General features: G+C 40.3%; 1 protein-coding gene across 1 annotated transcript; it reads left to right on the top strand.

The window, feature by feature from the left end:
- The first annotated feature begins 2,771 nt into the window (after positions 1-2,771).
- On the top strand, positions 2,772-27,433 carry LOC132868776 (alpha-2,8-sialyltransferase 8F-like). The gene is made up of 8 exons (XM_060901946.1): positions 2,772-2,937; positions 10,360-10,392; positions 15,325-15,381; positions 17,120-17,200; positions 22,440-22,584; positions 22,670-22,782; positions 22,925-23,017; positions 26,629-27,433. Exons 1-8 carry the CDS (start codon positions 2,843-2,845, stop codon positions 27,098-27,100), a joined length of 1,089 nt encoding a protein of 362 aa, XP_060757929.1. The 5' UTR covers positions 2,772-2,842; the 3' UTR covers positions 27,101-27,433.
- The last annotated feature ends 378 nt before the right edge of the window (positions 27,434-27,811 follow it).

Here is a 27,811-nt window from a genome sequence, read left to right as displayed (position 1 = left end):
CATGATGTTCAGTAGTTTGTCCATAGTCTTCTCTGCCACCGTCACCAGAGAGTCCAGCTTCACGCCGACCACAGAGCCAGCCCGCCTGATCAGTTTGACCTTATTTATCTCTTAAAGAGATAAATAAGGAACAGTTCTGGTATGAAAAAGCTGGATATGTTGTGTACTATCCCATTTCCTGGTTGTCAAACTGTATTGACACTAAGAACATGCTAAGTGGCAGTCTTATGCAATTCTGACAAGCCTTCATAACTGGTTTTTAAACATTGCTATTATTTCACACTTCTGACATCTTGATACCATCTTCTACATGCATGAATAGCAAGAACGCACATCTCAGCTCATTTCATCTCATTATCTCTAGCCACTTTATCCTGTTCTACATGGTCACAGGTAAGCTGGAGCCTATCCCAGCTGACTACGGGCGAACGGCGGGGTACACCCTGGACAAGTCGCCAGGTCATCACAGGGCTGACACAAAGACACAGACAACCATTCACACTCACATTCACACCTACGGTCAATTTAGAGTCACCAGTTAACCTAACCTGCATGTCTTTGGACTGTGGGGGAAACCGGAGCCCCCGGAGGAAACCCACGTGGACACGGGGAGAACATGCAAATTCCACACAGAAAGGCCCTCGCCAGCCATGGGGCTCAAACCCAGACCTTCTTGCTGTGAGGCGACAGCACTAACCACTGCACCACCGTGCCGCCCGAACGCACAACAAAGTCACAAAAACAGTTCTCATGTAGTACTTGCAATAAATACCATCATGATTTCCCTTATGGTCAGCACGGTGGTGTAGTGGTTCACGCTATCACCTTACAGCAAGAAGGTCTGGGTTCGAGCCCCGTGGCCGGTGAGGGCCTTTCTGTGTGGAGTTTGAATGTGTACCCTGCCTTTCGCCCATAGTCAGCTGGGAGAGGCTCCTGCGACCCTATAGAACAGGATAAAGCAGCTAGAGATGATGAGATGAGAATTTCCCTTACTTCTTAAATTTGCATTTAGAAGATGCCCTTATGCAGAGCAATTTTTACCTCCGCCAGATTTGTTGGAGGAGGTTATGTTTTCACCTCTGTTTGTTTGTTTGTTTGTTTGTTCATCTGTTCCCAATGTAACTCAAAAAGTAGTCAACGGATTTTGATGGAATTTTGAATAAAAGTGGGTAATGGGCCAAGGAACAAATGTTTAGATTTTGATGCAAATCTGAATATGTGGCTTGGTGGAGGTATGCACTCTACCGAGTGTCTCATCTCATTATCTCAAGCCGCTTTATCCTTCTACAGGGTCGCAGGCAAGCTGGAGCCTATCCCAGCTGACTACGGGCGAAAGGCGGGGTACACCCTGGACAAGTCGCCAGATCATCACAGGGCTGACACATAGACACAGACAACCATTCACACTCACATTCACACCTATGGTCAATTTAGAGTCACCAGTTAACCTAACCTGCATGTCTTTGGACTGTGGGGGAAACCGGAGCACCCGAAGGAAACCCACGCGGGGAGAACATGCAAACTCCACACAGAAAGGCCCTCGCCGGCCCCGGGGCTCGAACCCAGGACCTTCTTCCTGTGAGGCGACAGCGCTAACCACTACACCACCGTGCCGCCCCTACCGAGTGTCCTTCTAGTTATTTATGTTAACGCTGGAGACACTTACGTAATTTGCTTTAATAGGAATGACTGAAGAACCTAACCCTAACCTTTACATCAGTAACAAAAAGGAAACATTTAGGCTCTTTTGTTTGTTTGTTTAGTTGGTTGTCTGTCTGTTTGTTCAATTTTTGTTAAAAAAAACACAACAGCAATTTCCTTGTGGGGACCATGCGAGTGTCAAAATTGTCAGATTTTACTGTCCTTGTGGGGACATTTTGTCCTAGGTAGTATATAAAATCATGCGCGCGCACACACGCACAGTCACTTTGTATGAATTCATGCTCAGTATAATTGTGTCTGCACAACAAAAAGGTGTCTATAAACATAAAGGGGGCAACCTTTCTGTTTGTCTTCAGTGTGTGTGTGTCATATTGTGAGTTCTGCTGCAGCCGGAACCACGGAGTAACATTTTGAGGAACCTTTATTGATTTTTGTTCAGGAAGAGATTTATTTTCCTTGTTTTTGTATTGAGGCAGTTCCTTTTCTCACACACTCAGGACGAAACAATGATGTGAACCAAACGCCCGAGGCCTCGTCTGTCGTCAGTCACTTGGTTTTCTGCTAAACGATACATGCTTCGAAATGGGGCTTCATCTGACACACCCCCTTTTACTCGATATGTGCTTCAGAGCCTTGGCTTCAGAGAGACCATCACTACCTCCCAGTCGAGAGTGTCTTCCATGAGCTAATTCAGTCCCAAGCACTCATGTTACTGAAGTGAGAGATGGAGCAGTGGGCTAAAATGGGGTCAGGGGGTGCAACAGCTTGCTATTTCAACAGGAATAGACCAACACAGTACGGCAGGCCAAGCCATAAAAGAGGAAGAATAGAGACACTGTCAGAGAATAAAGGAAGAATGAGAGAGAGAAAGAGAGAGAGAGAGAGAGAGACAGAGAGAGAGAAACAGAGAATAGATTAGGCTGGCAAGCTGAAAAGGAGTTTGCCTGAACATGAGGGTACACAGTGGACAGATGGACAGAACTGTACAAAGAAGTAAACAGAGAGAAAGAGAGAGAGAGAGCGCTTCAGATATGAAAGACAGGTTGAAACTAATGAAAGCGAGAAAAGGGGGTGGTGTTAAAGAAAGAATAAATGGAATGAGGAAAAGCAAGACTGTCAATATAAGGGTGTGCAATTATATGCTGAGAACAAGTGATTTCAAGACCGTGCCGGCACAGATATGAATTTGCTTTTCATCAGGCTCGTATACCTGCTATCTATCATCTTATTCGTGTCCTTCAGCAGTGTGCTGCTTTGGGACAACTTTTCCAAGAGGTGAGTGTCTGATCCTGATCTTTTTTAAAAGATTAAAACACACACACACACACACACAATGGCTGCTAACATTGAGTAGTTTATTTTTTGCAGTCATGCCTTAACTCAGAAATTAAAATGAATAAATCAAAACATGGAGTGGCACGGTGGTGTAGTGGTTAGCACTGTCGCCTCACAGCAAGAAGGTTCTGGGTTCGAGCCCAGTGGCCAACAGGGGCCTTTCTGTGTGGAGTTTGCATGTTCTCCCCATGTCCGTGTGGGTTTCCTCCGGGTGCTCTGGTTTCCCCCACAGTCCAAAGACATGCAGGTTAGGTTAACTGGTGACTCTAAATTGACCGTAGGTGTGAATGGTTGTATGTGTCAGCCCTGTGATGACCTGGCGGCTTGTCCAGGGTGTACCCCGCCTTTCGCCCGTAGTCAGCAGGGATAGGCTCCAGCTTGCCTGCGACCCTGTAGAACAGGATAAGTGGTTACAGATAATGGATGGATGGATGAGTGTTTTGCTGGGAAATACATCACTCGTATTTTTCATATGAGCTCCACGTGGGACATGGAGAACCAAAATGGTGAAATAAATCTCTATTTTTTTTGCGGTCAAAATCCTGCTCTCTGATTGGCTGGTGAGCGGGTCCATATCCTACGATACGGACCCTGGTTACAGACCCCGGTTACGGACCTCTGGCGACTCGCTCATTCACCATAACAATAAACATAGTAGCATTTTTTGTCAACATTTATCTTTTTTTATAAGATTTATTTATAAGATTATCAAAAATCTTATAAATATTTGCCAGCATTTCTCAGGAGAATAGCATTAATTTTATAGCATGGATAGTGATAATGACAGTCTTCACAGCGAAAGCGAGTTTTACTACCCTGAGGAAGAAGAAATAAAAGAAAACATTTCAGGAGGAAGCTAAAAACCTGTAACTGTTGCTAACACAGTGCAAAAACATGGCTGAATCCTGAATGACTCTTATTTGTATAAATAGGGGACTACATAGGTGGCAAAATGTAGTTTTTTTTCTGCCATGGAAGTGCACTTGTATACCGAGGAGGAAGCAATGTGCATTACAGCCGTGAATGAGAATTCAAAATGGCAGTTTGGCTCTGTTTTCCCTTTCGGGCGCTCTTGTTTTCTGTTAGAATTTGGCAAAGAAAAAAATAAATATATTATTTACCAGCTTCAGGTTGGCCCATATGGTGAAATACCGTGACCTCGGCCCAGAGGGCCTCGCTCAGTACTTTCAAGACCTCGGTCACGGTATTTCACAATACCTCCCAGCTGGTAAATAACATTATATATATATATATATATATATATATATATATATATATATATATATATATATATATATATATATATATATGTTACTCATGAAGAAATCAATGAATTATTTTGATAAATTTGGGGAGTTTTTGTTTGTAAATGTGTCTATATAATCAAAAGAAAATCACACACTGGCCTGAAGATATGAAGTTTATCTTCTAATGTTGAAAAAGTTGAGTTTTTCATATGAAATAAATCCTGGACCTGAGTAACATATTTCCTGATATTTCACTCTGATGATGTCACCGTTGGTGTTTTCCCACTGACTTGATCCACATTGTCAAAATGGCAAACAGGCTCAAAATTAAAATTCTTTTGATTAGCTTGCGTTTTTTGTGGGGGGTTTTGTGGATATGTCTATATAATAAAAGGAATATTACACAGTGATGCAAAGATATGAAGTTTATCTTCTGATGTTGAAAAATATTTCACTACACTCACTCGTGATATATCCATTCACCACTCGAAGATAAACTTCATATCTTTGTGCCACCATGTAATATATATCCCATTTCCAGTATCATGAACCTTGATTGGAAAAGTCCACCTTGAATTGAAAATCAGTTGTAAATGAATATGATGAATGTTGATGGAAGGGACCGGAGTGACCTGCTTAAGGGACATAATCATCTGCCAATTTATGATGTGTTTGCCTTGTCCCCTTCTCAAGGCTGCATCCCAGTCGTGCGTCCTAACCACTTTTCCTTGACCTTGATGGAAAACATCATGAGGTCAAGGAAAGATGTGAAGGAGAATTCATAAGGTCGTAGGTGGTATTAAGAGAATCTGACTGCACAGGACGGTCCAGTGTATCCGATGGTAAAGGAGATAGGAAAGGAAGCACTGAAGCACCTTTCCTTAACATAGCGCACTGGTTCTTAATCATGCTCATGGGGTCTCCTGCTCTGCATGTTTTCCAACTTTCCCTGCTCTACCTACACAGTTAGAAATAGGGGTACAGCAGGAGTCCATTTCTGTTCCCCAAGGTACAATCTACACTAACGTACCCCTACGGCTCATTATTGGACTTCAAGGTTACTATGTGTACCTTTTTAGGGCCAAAAAGGTACATATACTGTATGTTCTCAATCAGTATATAAAGAGTATAAATAAGTACCCGAGAGAGTACTGTGCTGGTGACAAGCCATTGTACCCATATGATGTGGTTTGTTTTTTGAGTGTACCTGACTGAACTCCTCAGTGGCATTTTCAATTTGGCATTTCAAAGAAAAATAAATCTTAAAGCGCTCATGGGTGGATTAATAACGTCTAGAGACATGAAAGAATGTGCTCACATGCATGACTTTGGTTCTTTTGTACGGTCTATTATTGAGCTAGTATCATATCATATCACCTTGGCACGGAACATGTTCATATGTACGTCCAAGGTACACTCACATGACTCATGGTTTAGTTCCTTCTCTTCCATTTACACAAGTATTTCCATTACAGGCATTCTGGTATGTTATTAAGACTAAACCTGCATGTCTTATTGTGCTTGTACTTTAAACCAGCTGACATTTAGCTTTGTAGTGTCATTATTTTATCAGTTTGTCTTGAAGTATTGAGTTGCAATAAGAGCATGCTATTGCAATATTCATTATTATGTGGCTCCTTAACGTTATTTATTCTATCAAGATTGCATCTTCAGGTGAATCTAGAAGTTGATCTAAATTTTATCGATGAAAATACATGCAAAGTCAAAATTGACCTGAATAAGTTAAGTAAATAAAAAATAATCATATATTTCTTATGATATAGCAGTTAGATGTATAATAACAGATAAGCTTCTTATCTTTTCTATTCTTATCATTGAAATCAAATAGATAAAACCAGCCCAGCTTGGCAGGTTACCAAGAAAGTGGAAAGTGCAATGTCGTTCGTCCTGTAGATCTTCTTGTTTTGGAAAATCTACTGTTGTCGTTGTTGTTTTACAAAGCTGACACTCATAAATGTTAAATGTCTCCTGACAGAAAGCTTCACCATTTCGAGAATGCTTCTTTGTTTAATAATAGTGCATTATTTAATCCCTTTATTATTAATCTTCGATTAAATGGCGCATCAACCACACCATGTAAATTAATTGTTGTTTCTAAAGAAATGATAATATACTGGAATGAGCACATTAGTATAAACTTGTCATTTGAATCATATCAGGAACGACAGTCAAAATCTGCTGTTATAGAAAATTAATCAACACCACCTGAATCAGAGTCGAGATTACAACAGTGCTGTGGCATAAAACACTTTTTATACTGCAGCAACTGTAGGTAATTTAGGTCAGTAAATAATTTATTCAGAAATATAACGGTAATTATTTTTAATTATTTCTAATTACGTTAACACACCACTGCGGAAAAAAAATAATGGAATAACATGGAACTGGAAAAAGAAACTTTTTTCCCCCTCAGGTGAGGCTGTATTGTAAGGTTTGCCTGTCGACATGGGGGAAAAATGTTTCATCATGTACGTAAAGAATAAAAATTTTATAGACTCCTTTTCAGATATGCCTTTGTTGTTTTAGATCAAAAACATATAACTCTTACCACTGCTTTTTTTTTTTTGTCTTTCCTTGTTACACCTACAGTGTATGGATTCATAACTTTGCAAAGCACATCTTTGGTGACAAATAAGACAAAGCTCTGACACGTTTTCATTAGCAGCACTAAAGATTTTTATTTTTCACATTTCTTCTGCGTTTGAATGATTTGTCGTCTAAAAAAAAAAAATCATGTCAATAAAGCAAATAAATAATAAATTCACCAGGGGATATTTCCGCCTGTAAATATATATACACTATAGAGGTAAATGAATATGAACACATTATTCAGAATGAACAGATCATGTGTTTGAATCAGATGGATGCGACTAGGGTGTGCACATGATTTATTATTATTATTATTATTATTATTATTATTAAAGAAAGCTTGCCATGGCATTTGGTTATTTGGTTGTGACTTTAGGTGTGGTTAGGGACTGGGATCCCACAGCATGCAACAAAAAAGTGAGGTAAGCAATAGGTTTTTGCTTTCTTGTAGTCAAAGTCTATATTTATGGTTATGTTTATTGGCATGCGTTTAGAGTATTCATTTATTCATCCCAGGTTACCGTTTGGTCAGGATGGTTTAAATTCAGCTATTGGTTTGTTCATAGATAGATAGACTGGGAAATTGTTTTGTTGCAGTAGATATGCAAAAAGAAAAAGACACACTGTACAACATAAAATAGAATTTAAAAAAAGATCCCAAGAACAAGCTGACGATTCAATATACAGATAAAAATGTAATGATAAAAAATATATATCTATATAGGTACTTTGAACGTGTGAATGTGCATTAATAGAGCTAAAAACAAGAATTGTGATAAATGAAATAAAAACTGCAAAAGTGGCAATATTAAACGGAAGATAGATAGATAGATAGATAGATAGATAGATAGATAGATAGATAGATAGATAGATAGATAGATAGATAGATAGATAAAAATTAACTCTAACAGTGCAAATGACAGTAAATAAATAAGCTCTGGTGGTGCAAAAGTTACGGAGGACCAGGGTCATAAACAGGACTATACAGCAGAGAGGTCAGAGTTATTGTACAGGATGATGGCTTGGGGCAGGAAAGATTTCATGTTCGTATTTTGGAAAGTAGGCGGCATGGTGGTGTAGTGGTTAGCACTGTTGTCTCACAGCAAGAAGGTTCTGGGTTCCTCCGGGTGCTCCGGTTTCCCCCACAATCCAAAGACATGCAGGTTAGGCTAATTGGTGGCTCTAAACTGACCATAGGTGTGAATGTGAGTGTGAGTGGTTGTTTGTCTCTATGTGTCAGCCCTGCGATGACCTGGCAGCTTGTCCAGGGTGTACCCCGCCCCTCACCCATAGTCAGCTGGGATAGGCTCCAGCTTACCTGACACCCTGCACAGGATAAGTGGCTACAGATAATGGATGGATTTTGGAAAATAGAACCAACTAAATATCGCAAGTACGTACAAGCAAGGATCTCCTTGTGGTTCACATTAGATTTACAGATCAATATTCTCCATACCACCATCTCATTTAATCTGTCTCTAATTGATGCTTCCCCTACCTATTATACTTTTTCTCATTTCTCTCTGTCCTCACTGAATTGCTTTGGGTCCAACACAGAACACAGTGTTATTTGTCTTCAGAAACCTACTTATAGATCAGATATCCCCTCCATAAACCATCCATCCATCCATTATCTGTAGCCGCTTATCCTGTGCAGGGTCACAGGCAAGCTGGAGCCTATCCCAGCTGACTATGGGTGAGAGGCGGGGCACACCCTGGACAAGTCGCCAGGTCATCACAGGGCTGCACATAGACACACACAACCATTCACACTCACATTCACACCTACGGTCAATTTAGAGTCACCAATTAGCCTAACCTGCAATGTCTTCGGACCGTGGTTATGTTTGGACTATGTGTTAATGTTAGCCGTGGACAAGGCTACGGCAACTTGGCAAGCAAATCCATAGAAAGTTATTTGACTAACCAGATTGTGTCGCTATCGCAACATTATCACTAGCTCTAAAAGCACAGATAACTTTGTTGCAAGCTTTCTCTTGGAATAAAATGTTTGCAGACCTCAATATGCTTCCGCCGGTTGGATGGCGAGTTTTTGTAGGCCGTGATGTGGTTCGTTTTCGGCAAACAAAGTAAACATTTAAAACAAAATGAATCTTTATTCCTTTCAGAAAACTGAAACATGGGTTCTAGGTCAAGCCATGAGTGTGTGCATTCTCCAGAAGAACCGCCTCCTTACATTCTGCCATCAACTGATCGTGTTAAATAACGCTGTTGAGAAATCATTGAACATGATTTTATCCAGTCTATGGACGTGAAATGACCCTAGTGATTACTGATAGGCTGTCTCAGTGTCACCTGCGAAAAAAAACCAATCACATTTTAGAAAAGAAAAAAACATCCACTTTCAAAGCTGCTTCATAGTAACGAGTAACGAGGACCTTGATAGAAATGTAGTGGAGTGAAAAGTACGATATTTGCCTTTCAAATGTAGTGAAGTTAAAGTCATAAGTTTCCCCCAAAAAAATACTTAAGTAAAAGTACAGATACTCAAAAAGTGTACTTAAGTACAGTACTCAATTAATGTATTGTTACTGTCCACCTCTGGCTATAAGCTATGTACGACGAGATTGAGTGGAATAACTGTTTTATTCTATCCACATTCACTGGATTTTTTTTTTTCAAATTCAATAAATAAATAAAAACTTTATACAAAACGTTAGACGAAATAATTTCCGCTTAGAATGTAAACAAACCGGCGAAATGACAGTAGAAATCTGTGAAAAATGTGATAATAATAATTCTTGAAAAATAAATAAAAAGATACGTTTTTACCATCAAATACTTTTATTCCATATTTTGTTGCTTTTTTAATTTTTATTTTTTGGGGTTTTGTTTTCGAGTCAAGTTTTTATTTCGTCCTCAGTTGGTTCAGCAACACGCTCCGCCATTTTTTTTCTCTACTCACGGTATATAAGCTGATATCGTAGTAGTAGAGTAGCCAATCAGAGCGCATGATTGCTCATATCCAGTGAACGTGGATAGAATAATAGTGATTATACTTTAACTTAAAAAAAAAGAAACTGAGATTTTTAACAACGTAGACCCTATTACTGTTGCTTGATATTTCATTATTATTGCCGAATCTTCAAGTGATTTGGAAATAATAATGAAAGTTAAATGAAAGTGTCTCATATCCTCTTCTTCCATCGATCTTGTTACACCTCCAGCTCATTTGATTACCATGGGGTTTAGAGCCTTCAGTCATGTTACTACTCGCCTCTGGAACTCCCTCCCACTTTGTAATACTGATTCTCATCCAACCTTCAAATCTCACCTTAAACACACCTTTTCAGACTTTCCTATTCTGTCTGACTTCAGCGCAAATGACTTTTGCCATTTTATTTTATTATTTTGCATTGTATGCCTTGTTGCATTGTTGCTACTGTATGTTTGATTTTTATCATGTGTTGTAATGTGTCCTTGAGTGCCTTGAAAGGTGCCTATAAATAAAATGCATTATTATTATTTTTCTGTCTCCTCACAGTGCTTTGACTCTCAGCGATCCACGCATCATACGGTAAGCAGGTCACCCAACTCAAATCCTACAAAGGACAAGTGAGAATGCAATACAGTTCATATATACAGTGGTGCTTGAAAGTTTGTGAACCCTTTAGAATTCTCTATATTTCTGCACAAATATGACCTAAAACATCATCAGATTTTCACACAAGTCCTAAAAGTAGATAAAGAGAACCCAGTTAAACAAATGAGACAAAAATATTATACTTGGTCATTTATTTATTGAGGAAAATGATCCAATATTACATATCTGTGAGTGGCAAAAGTATGTGAACCTCTAGGATTAGCAGTTAATTTGAAGGTGAAATTAGAGTCAGGTGTTTTCAATCAATGGGATGACAATCAGGTGTGAGTGGGCACCCTGTTTTATTTAAAGAACAGGGATCTATCAAAGTCTGATCTTCACAACACATGTTTGTGGAAGTGTATCATGGCACAAACAAAGGAGATTTCTGAGGACCTCAGAAAAAGCGTTGTTGATGCTCATCAGGCTGGAAAAGGTTACAAAACCATCTCTAAAAAGAGTTTGGACTCCGCCAATCCACAGTCAGACAGATTGTGTACAAATGGAGGAAATTCAAGATCATTGTTACCCTCCCCAGGAGTGGTTGACCAACAAAGACCACTCCAAGAGCAAGGCGTGTAATAGTCAGTGAGGTCACAAAGGACCCCAGGGTAACTTCTAAGCAACTGAAGGCCTCTCTCACATTGGCTAATGTTAATGTGCATGAGTCCACCATCAGGAGAACACTGAACAACAATAGTGTGCATGGCAGGGTTGCAAGGAGAAAGCCACTGCTCTCCAAAAAGAACATTGCTGCTCGTCTGCAGTTTGCTAAAGATCATGCGGAGAAGCCAGAAGGCTATTGGAAAAATGTTTTGTGGACGGATGAGACCAAAATAGAACTTTCTGGTTTAAATGAGAAGCGTTATGTTTGGAGAAAGGAAAACACTGCATTCCAGCATAAGAACCTTATCCCATCTGTGAAACATGGTGGTGGTAGTATCATGGTTTGGGCCTGTTTTGCTGCATCTGGGCCAGGACAGCTTACCATCATTGATGGAACAATGAATTCTGAATTATACCAGCAAATTCTAAAGGAAAATATCAGGACATCTGTCCATGAACTGAATCTCAAGAGAAGGTGGGTCATGCAGCAAGACAACGACCCTAAGCACACAAGTCGTTCCACCAAAGAATGGTTAAAGAAGAATAAAGTTCATGTTTTGGAATGGCCAAGTCAAAGTACTGACCTTAATCCAATCAAAATGTTGTGGAAGGACCTGAAGCAAGCAGTTCATGTGAGGAAACCCACCAACATCCCAGAGTTGAAGCTGTTCTGTATGGAGGAATGGGCTAAAATTCCTCCAAGCCGGTGTGCAGGACTGATCAACAGTTACCGCAAACGTTTAGTTGCAGTTATTGCTGCACAAGGGGGTCACACCAGATACTGAAAGCAAAGGTTCACTTACTTTTCCCACCCACAGATATGTAATATTGGATCATTTTCCTCAATAAATAAATGACCAAGTATAATATTTTTGTCTCTTTTGTTTAACTGGGTTCTCTTTATCTACTTTTAGGACTTGTGTGAAAATCTGATGATGTTTTAGGTCATATTTATGTAGAAATAAAGAAAATTCTAAAGGGTTCACAAACTTTCAAGCACCACTGTACATATGAAAACACTAATCTTTGATATCAAATGGACTTTTAATAATTTGAGTATGTTTTTAGGAATAGATTCCGCTCTTAGTCGGCAAAACATGTTGGCAAGCAGGGCAAGAGACGTAATTTCTCGGTTAATTAATTAGGCAAGCGTGTAATTATTGACAGTCAGTTGAATTTGTAATATGATCAGAAGTGACTGAAGTTATCTCTGAAGGTGCCCACAATTCAAGGTTTGCTATGGCTTAACTACAAATATCCAAAAACACCAAAGAATCAGATTTTCAGTCCACGTTTCAGGGATCAACAACTGATCCTTAATATGCACAGCAGCAGAAATTCCGGCTTCCAGTCCCTAAGCAATTAATAATAAACCCCTTCATATATCAAAATGAGTAGGTTTTTTTATTATTGTGACCATAATCCAGAGTTGTGCAAAAGAACATAGAGTTATGCTAAGAAACTTCAGAACTTGTGCTAAAAGACTTTAGATTTGTGCTAAAACACTTGTGCTAAAAGGATATGAACCTATATTGAACTGACAAAAGTAGGAAGAAAAGATTTTCAGTAATTTTACTGGCCAACTTAATTGTATTTTGTAAATATAAACAAACTTAGAAATTGATGCCTGCAACAAGCTCAAAAAAGTTCAGAGTCATTATTACCATTGTATTGCATCACCTTTCCTTTAATAAGACTTTTTAATTCTCTGGGAACTGAGGACACTAATAGTTACAGTTTTGCAATTGGAATTTTTGTCCATTCTTGCTTGGTACCAGACTTCAGCTGCTCAACAGTCCGTGGTCGCCGTTGTCCGATTCTCTTCTTCATGCTGCCACATATATTCTTAATAGGAGACAGAGCTGGACTGGCAGCAGGCCAGTCAAGCATGTGCACTCTGCATCTACAAAGTCACTCTGTTGTAGCCCATGCAGAATAAGGCCTGGCATTGTCCTGCTCAAATAAGCATGGACTTCCCAGGAAGAGACATCGCCTTGACAAAAATGTCTCTCTAAAATCTGAATATATGCCCCAATATATCAATGGTATCTTCACATACACATGAAACTCACCCATTCTGCGGGCACTGATGCCCCATATCATCACAGATGCTGGCTTTTACACCTTTCTCTGATAACAAACTGGATAGTTGTGTTCACCTTTGGCATGGAGAACTCAACGTCCGGTTTTCCCAAAAACAAGCTGAAATGTGGAGTCATTTGACTGCAGCATGTTTCTAAGGGGGCAGCACGGCAGTGTAGTGGTTAGCACTGTTGCCTCACAGCAAGAAGGTCCAGGTTCAAGCCCCATGGCCGGCAAGGGCCTTTCTGTGCGGAGTTTGCATGTTCTCCCCATGTCCGCGTGGGTTTCCTCCGGGTGCTCCGGTTTCCCCCACAGTCCAAAGACATGCAGGTTAGGTTAACTGGTGACTCTAAATTGACCGTAGGTGTGAATGTGAGTGTGAATGGTTGTCTGTGTCTATGTGTCAGCCCTGTGATGACCTGGCGACTTGTCCAGGGTGTACCCCGCCTTTCGCCCGTAGTCAGCTGGGATAGGCTCCAGCTTGCCTGCGACCCTGTAGAACAGGATAAAGTGGCTAGAGATAATGAGATGAGATGTTTCTACTGTCTTCCAGTCCGAGATGAGTTCGGGCCCAGAGGAATCATCAGAGTTTCTGCATCGATTTGGTGAATTGCTTCCTGCTTGCGTAATACCATTTCATGTTGCATTTCTGGATGCAGCAGTGGGCTGTGTTGAGTGACGACAGTTTTCCAAAGTACTCCTGAGCCCCTGTGGCTATATTTGTCACATTAGAATGACGGTTTCTCAGGCAGTGCCACCTGAGGGCTCAAAGGTCACGCACATTTAACAGTGGTTTCCAACCTTGCCCTTTATGCACTCAGATGTCTCCAAATTCCCTGAATCTTTTCACAATATTATGTACTGTAGATTTTGAAAGACCAAATTCTCTTCAACCTTGCATTGAGAAATGTTCTTTTTGAATTGACTAAAAATTCTCACGAATTTTGGCACAAAGGGGTGAGCCACATTCCATCCTTGCTTGCAAAGACTGAGCCTTTGGTGCATGCTCGTTTTATACCCAATCATGTTACTAATTAACCTTCTTATTGTGGAATCTTCCAAAATGGTGTTACTTGAATATCCTATAAATGTTTCAATCTTATTTTGCCTCTGTCCCAACTTTTTTTTTGAGTGTGTTGCAGGCATCAAATTCTAACTTCATTTATATTTACAAAATATAATTAAATTGGTCAGCAAAACTATTGAAAAATCTTTTCTTTGTACTTTTGTCAGTTAAAAAAGGTTCACATGAATTAACAAAATCAAAGATTTTTGTTTTTATTGCATTTTGGAGAATATCCCAACTTTTCTGGAAATGGGGTTAGTAGAGAGGATCAAAAATTAGCAGATAGCACCGATTCACAACTATTCACAAATGTTTCTTTATGGAAAAAACCTGACTGTAAATCTGAATTTTGAGAAAATAAGTCAAAATTTTTAGAAAATAAATAAAAAAATCTGACACACTGCTGCTGCCATAAATAAACTGAAAAACTGGTTTGCATTTTTCCTTTTTCTACCTAGTATAAATGATCTTCCATTCAATCTGGATCTAATTTAATCTTTTTTTAATAATCATTTTTAAATCATTTATAGTAATTTTTTACTTACATTGAATTTAATACTGAGATTGTAGATTTGAAGATATGAGTTTTGCCTAGAATGTATATTAAACATTTTAGTACAGAATTAACATTTTATCATGTATATATTTAATATTATAGATTTGAGTATATAGTTATTTGATATTTCCTTCATATCTATTTATTTATATTCCATTCTAATCAAGGATCTTTTTTTTTTTTTTGGTCGAGAATAACAATTAAGATTTTCTTTCTAAGTTTTATAATATACATTTAAGATTTAAAATTCATCATTTATATTTAAGATTATAGATACGTATAAGTATATATTTCAGATTTCATTAATGTTTATTTATCTATAGCTAGTGTCCCCAGTTAGTAGGCTACTTGTGTCCAGCTATAAGTTTGACACTTGAATAAAGTTGTTGATTGATTGATTGATTGATTGATTGATTGATTGATTTTAATCCTAAAATGTCAAAATTGTTATCATCGTAATTAAGTTATTAATTTACAGTTAATACCAGCACTGTCTAAGTGCTTTATTTTTGGTCTTGGCATGCCTTCAAGTGATTCTTTGGATGTTCCTTCACAGTGATGAAGCTGCCACCAGCAAACCACTCAAAGTTGAGCAAAATCCTGCAAACAAAAAGTAAGAATGCAACATGGTTCAAAGAAACATCGCGACATTTGCTATTATATACACTGATGCTTGAAAGTTTGTGAACCCTTTAGAATTTTCTATATTTCTGCATAAATATGACCTAAAACATCATGAGATTTTCACACTTGTCCTAAAAGTAGATCAAGAGAACCCAGTTAAACAAATGAGACAAAAATATTATACTTGGTCATTTATTTATTGAGGAAAATGATCCAATATTACATACCTGTGAGTGGCAAAAGTATGTGAACCTCTAGGATTAGCAGTTAATTTGAAGGTGAAATTAGAGTCAGCTGTTTTCAATCAATGGGATGACAATCAGGTGTGAGTAGGCACCCTTTTAAAGAACAGGGATCAATCAAAGTCTGATCTTCACAGCACATGTTTGTGGAAGTGCACGAACAAAGGAGATTTCCGAGGACCTCAGAAAAAGCGTTGTTGATGCTCATCAGGCTGGAAAAGGTTACAAAACCATCTCTAAAGAGTTTGGACTCCACCAATCCACAGTCAGACAGATTGTGTACAAATGGAGGAAATTCAAGACCATTGTTACCCTCCCCAGGAGTGGTCGACCAACAAAGATCACTCCAAGAGCAAAGTGTGTAATAGTCGGTGAGGTCACAAAAGACCCCAGGGTAACTTCTAAGCAACTGAAGGCCTCTCTCACATTGGCTAATGTTAATGTTCATGAGTCCACCATCAGGAGAACACTGAACAACAATGGTGTGCATGGCAGGGTTGCAAGGAGAAAGCCACTGCTCTCCAAAATGAACATTGCTGCTCATCTGCAGTTTGCTAAAGATCATGTGGAGAAGCCAGAAGGCTATTGGAAAAATGTTTTGTGGACAGATGAGATCAAAATACAATTTTTTGGTTTAAATGAGAAGCGTTATGTTTGGAGAAAGGAAAACACTGCATTCCAGCATAAGAACCTTATCCCATCTGTGAAACATGGTGGTGGTAGTATCATGGTTTGGGCCTGTTTTGCTGCATCTGGGCCAGGACGGCTTGCCGTCATTGATGGAACAATGAATTCTGAATTATACCAGCGAATTCTAAAGGAAAATGTCAGGACATCTGTCCATGAACTGAATCTCAAGAGAAGGTGGGTCAAGCAGCAAGACAACGACCCTAAGCACACAAGTCATTCTACCAAAGAATGGTTAGAGAAGAATAAAGTTAATGTTTTGGAATGGCCAAGTCAAAGTCCTGACCTTAATCCAATCGAAATGTTGTGGAAGGACCTGAAGCGAGCAGTTCATGTGAGGAAACCCACCAACATCCCAGAGTTGAAGCTGTTCTGTACGGAGGAATGGGCTAAAATTCCTCCAAGCCGGTGTGCAGGACTGATCAACAGTTACCAGAAACGTTTAGTTGCAGTTATTGCTGAACAAGGGGGTCACACCAGATACTGAAAGCAAAGGTTCACATACTTTTGCCACTCACAGATATGTAATAAATAAATGACCAAGTATAATATTTTTGTCTCATTTGTTTAACTGGGTTCTCTTTATCTACTTTTAGGACTTGTGTGAAAATCTGATGTTTTAGGTCATATTTATGCAGAAATATAGAAAATTCTAAAGGGTTTACAAACTTTCAAGCACCACTGTAGAAACCTTAGAACTACCCAAGAATCAGACTTCAGAGGCAGTAATATAAGGATTTTATACTACTGTAACATATCACTGCTTTCTTATTGTGCATTTGTGGATTTATGTTCCAGGAAAAATGCCATTATTGAGAAACTGCTGGCAAGTTACTCAACCAGCTGGGAAAAGCAGAAGGATGCCTTTAAAAAATATAGGTAACAAAATCACAGGTCATAACACATGCATACTTGACAACCTCCAGAGAATGAAAAGCAGCTGATCAGACTGCATGACACATCCGTGCCCTACTGTGGGGGTCTGGGGGAAATTTAAAAAAAAAAAAGTATAAAATGGTGGACTCTCCTGTATTTTGAGTGCCATTTTTGAAAAAAATTGATTGAGAAATCGGACCGACGTACTTCACAAAATGCTGCCCTCGATGCTTTGATGATCCGATTACCAAGTCACCTTAAACTTGCTGTCATCACAAATCTTTTTTCCTTTGGAGTTTTCATTGGTCGCGATCACCAGAGTGTGTTTGGTTTTTACAAATACTGGTGTGATTTGTTGTAGTATGCGAGTTCTTTGCAAACTGGCTGCAAGCCCAATTCCAAAAAAGTTACGATTATGTGACAATTTACAAACTATGGAAACCCTATATTCCATTTTACAATAGTATATTTAAAAAAAAAACAATAAAAATTCTCAGTTTCAACATTTGATATATTGTTTTTGTCCTATTTTCAATGAAAAATAGGGTTTCCATGATTTGCAAATTATTGTATTTTGTTTTTATTTACCGTTTACACAGCATCCCAACTTTTTTGGAATTGGGGTTGTAGAACTATAATGAGAACCATTGGAATGATACGATAGAGCAATACAATTTAGATTCAACATCATTATCGCACCATTCCATTGGAACTAAAATCAACAGGTGGTTTTCATCTGTGGAAATGGGTAGACTACCGCGTGAATCTGTAGAGTTGGCAAGTATGCACACGACAGCGATATCTGATAAATCGGGGTGGAAAAGTACTGAGAAATTACACTTAAGTGAACGTATGGTATAAATAATGTCAAGCTTTCTCAATTAAAAGTGAAAATAAAGAAGTCGCTCATTAAATGTACTCAAGTAGTATTGGAGTAAAAAGTCAATGTTTTTAAGTGATGAATTTTAGTTCATGTCATATTTTCATGTAAAAAGTTTTATTACTTATGCAAAACTGTTATAAGCAAGCTGTTTTGCCTTAAAACATAATTCAGTCTTTGTAGATTTGCTGGTCATATGCATAACTTGACACTTATACTGTATTAGCTTTCTAATGAATTGATTGGAAGTAAAATATCCTGTAAGTAATCAATATTTACCATTCAGTGAAATTTGGCATGCTGCCTAACCAACTTTGTTAGTTAATAGAGTTGATGCTAGTCTAACCAATTAGCAAAGAAAACAGGCTAACTTACTTCAACAGAGCCAGTTAACCAGTGTTGTAGTCGAGTCACTAAACCTCGAGTCCAAGTCCAGTCTTGAGTCTCCAGTGTTCAAGTCCAAGTCATTAAAGAAAATTTCAAGTCCAGTCCACTATTGAGCCAAGGCAAGTCTGAGAACAAGACCCCAACCGCACCATTTGATGGTGGCTGTTACTGCCTTTATGTGAAACAGTCTCTGCTACTGTGTTAGACTAACGTTCCTGCTCGACTGCCCCATTTTAGTTGATAGGCTACAGATAAAAAGCTTGTTCATCGCTCAGCAAGCCCCGCCCACTATCAACAGGGCAAATAACATGAGAGAGGGTTAACACTAGCTAGTTCATCGCTCAGCAAGCAAGCCCCGCTATCAACAGAGCAATGAACATAGCATGTCTCTTCCTTCTCTGGGTGGAGTCTTACCAAATGACGATTGAAGTTTGAGGTTGTCCCCGTCGTCTCCTCGATAGTTCTTCTACATATGGAACACATAGCAGTGCATTTTTTCCCCACTGCACGAAAAGTCTGTATAAGCAAACAGACAATCCTAGGGGCTTCTCTCCAGGCATTTTAGCGCCATTAACGTTAGTTTGTTCCTGAACATGACGTATGAACAGGTGAAAATGCATTCTCTTGCACAAAATTAGTATACAAATTAATGTAGATATAAATATCTTATGCCAAATTATTATGGCATGTTACAAAAAAATAAAGAAAAAAAATCCAAGTCCTCGTGTCTAGTTTACAAGTCCGAATGCAGTTCATGCACAAGTCCGAGTCATCAGTGCTCAAGTCCAAGTCAAGTCACAAGTCCTTAAAATTAGGACACGAGTCAGACTCGAGTCCGAGTCCTGGACTTACCATTAGCAAAACTAGTTAACATTAGCAAAACTTGCCTCAGCTTGCTTTTTCAAATTAGATGGAGTTCCTGCCTCCAAAGGAAGCAAAGGAGACGCTGCATTTTCTATGAGTCTTTGCTTACTTGACCAAAATGAAACATTACTGAGGGCCAGGGGCACTCACACTGCAGTCCAGTGGCTTATCCATATTCAGATGCACACAAATGGCTATAGCATTAATGAATACACTGCAGCCCATGCAATTGATGTATAGTACACAGACCAATGGCCTAGTGGTTAGCGTGTCTGCCTCTGTACTAGGAGATTGCGAGTTCTACTCCCAGTCGGATCATACCAAAGACCGTCGTAAAAATGGTACCTTCTGGCAAGGTATGCTGCAATACAGATCAAACCCTCATGGTTACCAAAGGACTAGCCTCCCACTGTAATTTTAGCTGTATAGGCAAGAGGCCGAGGGCTACAGAAATCGGCGCCGCACCCATACACCTCAAAGAGCTGGTTAGTACTGGGACAGGAGACTGCCTAGGAAGATCAGATCCTGGCGTGGGAGGGACTTTGACTTGACTTGACTTGACACAGTCCTATACATAGCAGGATGAGAGAAAAGACCTTTGAGGTTATTTAATGAGTACTGATGTTACTGTATAGGCAAGAGGCCGAGGGCTACAGAAATCGGCGCCGCACCCATACACCTCAAAGAGCTGGTTAGTACTGGGACAGGAGACTGCCTAGGAAGATCAGATCCTGGCGTGGGAGGGACTTTGACTTGACTTGACACAGTCCTATACATAGCAGGATGAGAGAAAAGACCTTTGAGGTTATTTAATGAGTACTGATGTTCAAAATAAAAACATAGAAGTGAACACACCCCGCTAAAATGATAGGTTTTTCTGATGAAAAAAATGAGATCACACTAAATAACTTCAAAACATTTCCCACCTTTAATGTGATCTATAACCTGTACAATTCAATTGAAAAACAAACAAATCTGTTAGGGGGAAAAAAAATAAAAACCTACAATAAGCTGGTTGCATAAGTATGCACACCTAGCCTGGCTAACGCGACTTCAAAGCTCTCAGAGCATTTGGTCTGGCCAAGCTACTAAGCCAAACCGTTTCCCAGAGCCTGTGGTTGACCCGCCTCCCTGAAATGCCTCAGTTTGCTACTGGTCGAAGCCAGAAAAGGCTGTGACGAAACTTAAACCAATCACATCACTCTTTCCTCTGACGTATGCGATGCGACGGGGCTAACTGGTAGATTAAACTCTTACCGAAGCCGGTCAGGAGCAAGGCGAAAATGTCCTTCCTTTCAATAAATACCTCCAGGGTTGCTCTTTGCTCCGTTTTCAATGAGAACTTCCCGTTGAATGCTCTCAATACAGCATCTACCTCTGTGTTAAAGGCTTGCCGCTGCTCCATGTTCGTGATGTGAATGAAGCGCTTCCGGCATAGATTCTGTAAACAATCTATGGCTTCCGGTCGCAGTTCTACTACGTCACTGCCTTGAACATGCCTCTACCCAGGGCCGTTGGAGATGCTCAAAGTTGATTGGTTCCCGATTTTTTGGGAGCTTGGAAATGCTGTAGATAGCCTGCCTGGCCAGACTAAGCTCGGAACAGGCCCTCATGTTGCGTCATGCTTAGGATGGGCGGGCCCAGGCTAGTGCACACCCTTAAACTAATACTTTGTTGAAGCACCTTTTGATTTAATTACAGCATTCAGTCTTTTTGGGTTGGCGTCTATCAGCCTGCCACATCTAGACGTGGCAATATTTGCCCCCTCTTCCTTGCAAAAGCGCTCCAAATCTGTCAGATTGCAAGGGCATCATTTGTGCACAGCCCTCTTCAGGGTCACCCCACAGATTTTAAATTGGATTTAGGTCTGGGCTCTGGCTGGGCCATTTCAAAACTTTTTTGGGGTCATTGTCATCCTGAATGATGAAATTCCTCTTCATCTTCAGCTTTCTAGCAAACACCTGAAGCTTTTGGGCCAAAATTGACTGGTATTTAGAACTGTTCATAATTCCCTCCACCTTGACTAAAGCCCCTGTTCCAGCTGAAGCAAAACAACCCCAAAACATGATGCTGCCACCACCATGCTTCACCCTGGGTGTGGTGTTCTTTTGGTGATGTGCAGTGTTGTTTTTAAGCCAAACATACCTTTTGGAATTGTGGCCAAAAAGTTCAACCTTGGTTTCATCAGACCATAACACATTTTCCCACATGCTTTTGGGAGAGTTGATGTATTTTTTTGCAAAATTTAGCCAGGCCTGGATGTTATTCTTTGACCCTACCTCATAGTCCAGACATATGAAGAAGATTGTCACATGTAGTATACAACCAGTACTTGCCAGAAATTCCTGCAGCTCCTTCAGTGTTGCTGTAGGCCTCTTGGCAGCCTCCCTGACCAGTTTTCATCTTGTCTTTTCATCAATTTTTGGAGGGAAGTCCAGTTCTCGGTAATGTCACTGTTGTCCCATATTTTCTCCACTTGATGACTGTCTTCACTGTGCTCCATGGTGTATCTAATGCCGTGGAAATGTTTTTGTACCCTTCTCCTGACTGATACCTTTCAACAGTGAGATCCCTTTGATGCTTTTTAAGCTCTCTGTGAACCCTGGCTTTTGCTGGAGGATGCAACTGAGTAAATGTCTGAACTTTATTTGGGGTTCATCAGAGTCATGCTGTAATTAAATCAAAAGGTGCTTCAACAAAGTATTAGTTTAAGGGTGTGCACACTTACGCAACCAGCTTATTGTACGTTTTTTTATTTTTGATGTTTTTCTCCTGAACAGATTTGTTTGTTTTTCAATTGAATTGTGCAGGTTATAGGTCACGTTAAAGGTGGGAAAAGTTTTGAAATTATTTATCATGGTCTCATTTTTTTACATCAGAAAAACAGATCATTTCAGCGGGGTGTGTACACTTTTTATATCCACTGTATGTTTTAAGTCTTGGAAAAGTAAATGAAATTACGAAAGACTATAAGTATTCTGTTTCAATAACACTCGTTATTTTCCACCATTGATGATCAATGTGTATAAATACAAGATTCAGAATTCATATTTCAACCAAAAAAAAATACAACCACAAAAGTGATTTTGTTGTTGTTTTTGTTGTTCTCAGGTCATTGCTCGGGAGCACTTGCAATGCCATTTCCAATGCAGTGGTTACACAGAGTAACTCACCTGTCGGGACAAATATTACTTATGATGGACTAAAAAAAAATATAAAAGTGGTGACACCAGACCTGTTCAGTATATTTCCCAAGGTATGATGTGCACAATATGCACAATATGCAGAAATAAGTTAATATTAGTGCTAATACTCTCTGTACTGTGTGTACGTGTGTGTAGGAGAGCCCTTTTCAAAAAGCACCATATGACACGTGTGCTGTCGTGGGCAATGGAGGCATCTTAGCCAACAGCAGCTGTGGAAAACAAATCGACTCTGCTACATTTGTCATCAGGTCTGATTCTGATTTCACACAACAGACAAAACCAGAAAAAAGAATTTGACTGAATAATCTAAAACACACACAATGACACACAATAAACATCGACTCGCTCCTAATGTTTCACTGGGTACTACTTCTCCATTTTGTTTTGCAGGTGTAATCTTCCACCACTGACCGATGTACATAAGCTAGACACAGGACAAAAAACAAACCTTGTCACAGCCAATCCAAGCATCCTCTTTCAAAGGTGAGTTTGTTGTGTGTCTGCACGCTTATGGAAATTATGTGAGACAAGTAGATGCAGGCGGCGGCACGGTGGTGTAGTGGTTAGCGCTGTCGCCTCACAGCAAGAAGGTCCTGGGTTCGAGCCCCGGGGCCGGCGAGGGCCTTTCTGTGCGGAGTTTGCATGTTCTCCCCGTGTCCGCGTGGGTTTCCTCCGGGTGCTCCGGTTTCCCCCACAGTCCAAAGACATGCAGGTTAGGTTAACTGGTGACTCTAAATTGACCGTAGGTGTGAATGTGAGTGTGAATGGTTGTCTGTGTCTATGTGTCAGCCCTGTGATGACCTGGCGACTTGTCCAGGGTGTACCCCGCCTTTCGCCCGTAGTCAGCTGGGATAGGCTCCAGCTTGCCTGCGACCCTGTAGAAGGATAAAGCGGCTAGAGATAATGAATGAATGAATGAATGAATGAATGAAGTAGATGCAGGCAGGAATATCATCATTTCATATGTATTTCAATACTGCTGGTATAAATGGTTATTAGTATAAATACGGAGGTGATTACAGAAAATCATGCTCGCTGATTGGTCAAGAAATTCAGACTATTTCTCGATAATTACCTCGAGTAACTCGGCAAAATGGCGCCCAAGTGCTTCATCAACGTAAGTGAGGAAGAATTACAAATGATGAAAGAAAATGCTGTTCCTAAAAGCACTAAAGATGCTACGAAGTTTGGTCTAAAACTACTCAAAGGTAAGGTGGAATTGTGATTTATTTTATCCATTTCAAAACAAAGTATTTTATGTGACTCGGCACAGATAAGTGACACAAGTCTGCGCATGCTGTTATTACATTTACATGCCGCTTCTGAAGTTTGAAATAAATTATTTTTTTAACCCGAATTTTTACATTTTTTTTAAATAATCACCTGTGTATTTATACTCAAACAATTATCCACCTCAGGCTCAGTGAATACTGGTGAATAATAACCTCAATTTCGTCTCGCTTATCATTCACCGATATTCACTTCGCCTTCAGTGAATAATTATTATTCTATCCACATACACTGGATATGAGCAATCTCATGCTCTGATTGGCTACTCTACTACTAGGATATCAGCTCATATACTATGAGTAGAGAAAAACAAAATGACGGAGCGCATCAAATCAGATATATCACTTTGTTATCAAGTATTTAAAAGAAACAGAAATAGCTAAAAGAATATAGTGTCGTCATTCCCCCCACCCACAAATATCTCCTGTTCCACACTCCAGCCCAGTCAGTGGCAGTAATGCACCATTAAGTTGGTTTGCCAACCACCAAAAAAAGACAAAAGAAGAAGAAAATGGCGAAAATGAAGAAAATTACTGAACCACCTGAGGATGAACTAAAAACTCTACTTGAAAACAAACCCCAAAAAATTCAAAAAACAAAAAAACAAAATATGGAATGAAAGTATTTGATGGAAATAACTTTTTTTCAAGAATTATCACATTTTTCACAAATTGATCCTGTCATTTCTATGGTTTGTTTACATTCTCAGCAGAAATTATTTTGTCTGATGTTTTGGATAAAGTTTTTATTTACTGAATTTGCAGAAAATAAAAATACTCCGTTTCTCAAAATCCAGTGAATGTTGATAGAGTAAAACAATTATTCCACTCCATCTCGTCATACATGGCTTATAGCCAACTTGGTGCAACACGCCTCATTGGCTATCAGCTCATGTATGACTCGATTTTTATGGAATAACTTAAATATTCAGATGATGCCATGGGTGGCATGGTGGTGTAGTGGTTAGCACTGTCGCCTCACAGCAAGAAAGTCCTGGGTTCGAGCCCAGCGGCCGGCGAGGGCCTTTCTGTGTGGAGTTTGCATGTTCTCCCCGTGTCCGCGTGGGTCCCCTCTGGGTGCTCCGGTTTCCCCCACAGTCCAAAGACATGCAGGTTAGGCTAATTGGTGGCTCTAAATTGACCGCGAGTGTGAATGGTTGTCTGTGTCTATATGTCAGCCCTGCGATGACCTGGCGACTTGTCCAGGGTGTACCCCGCCTCTCGCCCATAGTCAGCTGGGATAGGCTCCTGTTATGAATGACGAGATGTTGTGAGTTAGGATCCAAAAGCAGAAACACAAACCAGAAAATCCAATGAAATAAAAACAGATTTAATTGAAGTCCAAAAAAGTAAATGAACAAAATTAGCAAAATAGTCCAGACAAAAACAAGGTAGGCAAAGACAAAACGCTGGTATGAAAAAAACATGAAAAACAGTCCTGACAAAAACTGGAGACAAAAAACATGAAGAAAAGATAAAACGTGAGTGCAAAAAAACTGTGGCAAAGACTAGGCAAAACAGAGAGCAAAAATCCAGGAAGCAATAATGGCACAGAGACACCTTGAAAAACAGGCAAGACGTTCTGACAAATTCCCCTTCTGAGAAGGGCCTAGTTGTATACAGCAGACCAGACCAGGACCTGAATGCTGGAAAGATGGAAGTCCCGTCCTGGATCCAGATTGCGCTGAACTGGGAGATAATAAATCTCTGGAATGGAAGTCTGGGGCGGATCATGACAGGCTCCAGCTTGTCTGCAACCCTGTAGGACAGGATAAGTGGCTACAGATAATGGATGGATATTCAGATGATCTGATAATAAAAGTATGGATGACATTAAGTGCATGAATTAACATGAACATTGTCTCTCAGTCTCTGATAAACTGATAGTCCATTCAGGAGTGAGCTAATTGTGGAAGGTAGCACAATAGTTTGAATTTGGGGGGGGAACACTTAGCTTACAAGCTCAATTTTCCAGTATGACTGCAATCAAACTCCTTAAAATCTTCCAAAATCCTTTAAGAAACAGACAGAATTAAAGAATATATAAATGATGCCGGGTGGCACGGTGGTGTAGTGGTTAGCGCTGTCGCCTCACAGCAAGAAGGTCCGGGTTCGAGCCCTGTGGCCGGCGAGGGCCTTTCTGTGCGGAGTTTGCATGTTCTCCCCGTGTCCGCGTGGGTTTCCTCCGGGTGCTCCGGTTTCCCCCACAGTCCAAAGACATGCAGGTTAGGTTAACTGGTGATTCTAAATTGACCGTAGGTGTGAATGTGAGTGTGAATGGTTGTCTGTGTCTATGTGTCAGCCCTGTGATGACCTGACGACTTGTCCAGGGTGTACCCCGCCTTTCGCCCGTAGTCAGCTGGGATAGGCTCCAGCTTGCCTGCGACCCTGTAGAACAGGATAAAGCGGCTAGAGATAATGAGATGAGATGAGATAAATGATGCCATCTTGTAGTGATGGTGGATGGATGATATTCATATAACTATTGAACAACATTTAGAATCATCAGTCCATGGCAACAAAGTGTTTCCTTCACACAGCGTAAATGTATGGCTGGGCAAAGCAAGATCGATGATAATGGTAAACCAAATAGGCATGACACTGAAAAGACTGGTTTGTCGAGTTAGGCATGGCAAAGTTAATATTTGGATGTAGACATGGTAGATGCTATACTATGCACAATGTACTTTCTTCTTTTACCTGCTCAAAACCAACAAACCCAAAATAATCTCTGCTCATCAACAAGTATTTCAGGAGAACACCAAAGGCATGCAGCTCCTTATTTCTCTTTCTGATGCTCTGCAGGTACCAAGCACTAAATGAGCGCCGGAGGTCATTTGTGGAGGATGTGCAGGTGTATAGGGATGCTCTACTCCTGTTGCCTGCCTTCTCATTTCGGCAGAACACAGCTGTGTCTCTGCGTGTTCTCTACTCACTGGAAGACTTCAACAAGTCTTGCCCAAGACCCGTCTTCCATAACCAGACGTATCTAAACAACCTGGCAACCTTTTGGCATAACCAAGGAATTCCGGCAAAACGCCTCAGCACTGGTATGATGATGGTCAGCTTGGCACTGGAGCTCTGTAACAACGTCCACCTGTATGGTTTCTGGCCCTTTGAAACACACCCATACACCCACCAGGAACTCCCCAACCACTATTATGATGGCCATCGATCAAACAAGAGAGTACACGCCATGCCAGCTGAGTTTGAGTCCTTGCTAAATCTTCATAAAAAGGGTGTGATCCATTTGCACCTAGGGGAGTGTGCAAATTAAACTAGGTGGCATGTTCACCAACACTGTCCCTCAATTTAATGAATGAATGAATGAACGAACCCTTTATTGTCACTAGTCACAAGTACCAGCGAAATTGGCCATCACCCCATCCGTACATATACACATACATACAATTGACACAGGGGGAGTAGACAGGACAGGAAGACAGGGATGAAAAATACAGAGTAACATGAGGGGAGGGGAGGAGAAAAAAGCAACCCCCACACTATGCTCCTGTGGGGAGTACAGTGTGGGAACATTGAAAAAAACACCTCAGCACATAAGCACAAAATAATACAGTACACTTTACAACATGAAAACTCGGGACTCGAGGGGGGGGGGGGCGATCATGGGAGGGGGGTAAGGGGGAGGGGGAGGGGCAGAGGTATAGGTAACCCAGCGCAAACAAGCAGCCCGGTCTGCAGCCATGACGGCGCTCCCCCAGCTTGTCACACTGGGGGTAAAAAGCAGCGACCATGGGAAGTGGGGGAAGGAATGCAAGAGCGTCTCACTGCAGTGATCTTCAGGGGGAGTTGTTGTTCCAGCAACGGCCTTGGCCAAGGCCGGTGCTGTCTGAGGGAGCTGAAAGCAGATAAGATTGGGATTGTTTGGTCTTGGGGCGAGTAGACACATTCTTTTACACGACTACTCTATTTGTCCATTCTGGTCTCCAAATCGATCCAGACTGTATAACACCCACAACTTGTAACG

The sequence above is a fragment of the Neoarius graeffei genome, chromosome 20 (genome assembly GCF_027579695.1).
Source record: "Neoarius graeffei isolate fNeoGra1 chromosome 20, fNeoGra1.pri, whole genome shotgun sequence".
Lineage (NCBI taxonomy): Eukaryota > Metazoa > Chordata > Actinopteri > Siluriformes > Ariidae > Neoarius > Neoarius graeffei.
Note: the sequence above shows the minus strand (reverse complement) of the source record. Positions and strands in the feature narration are given on the sequence as shown.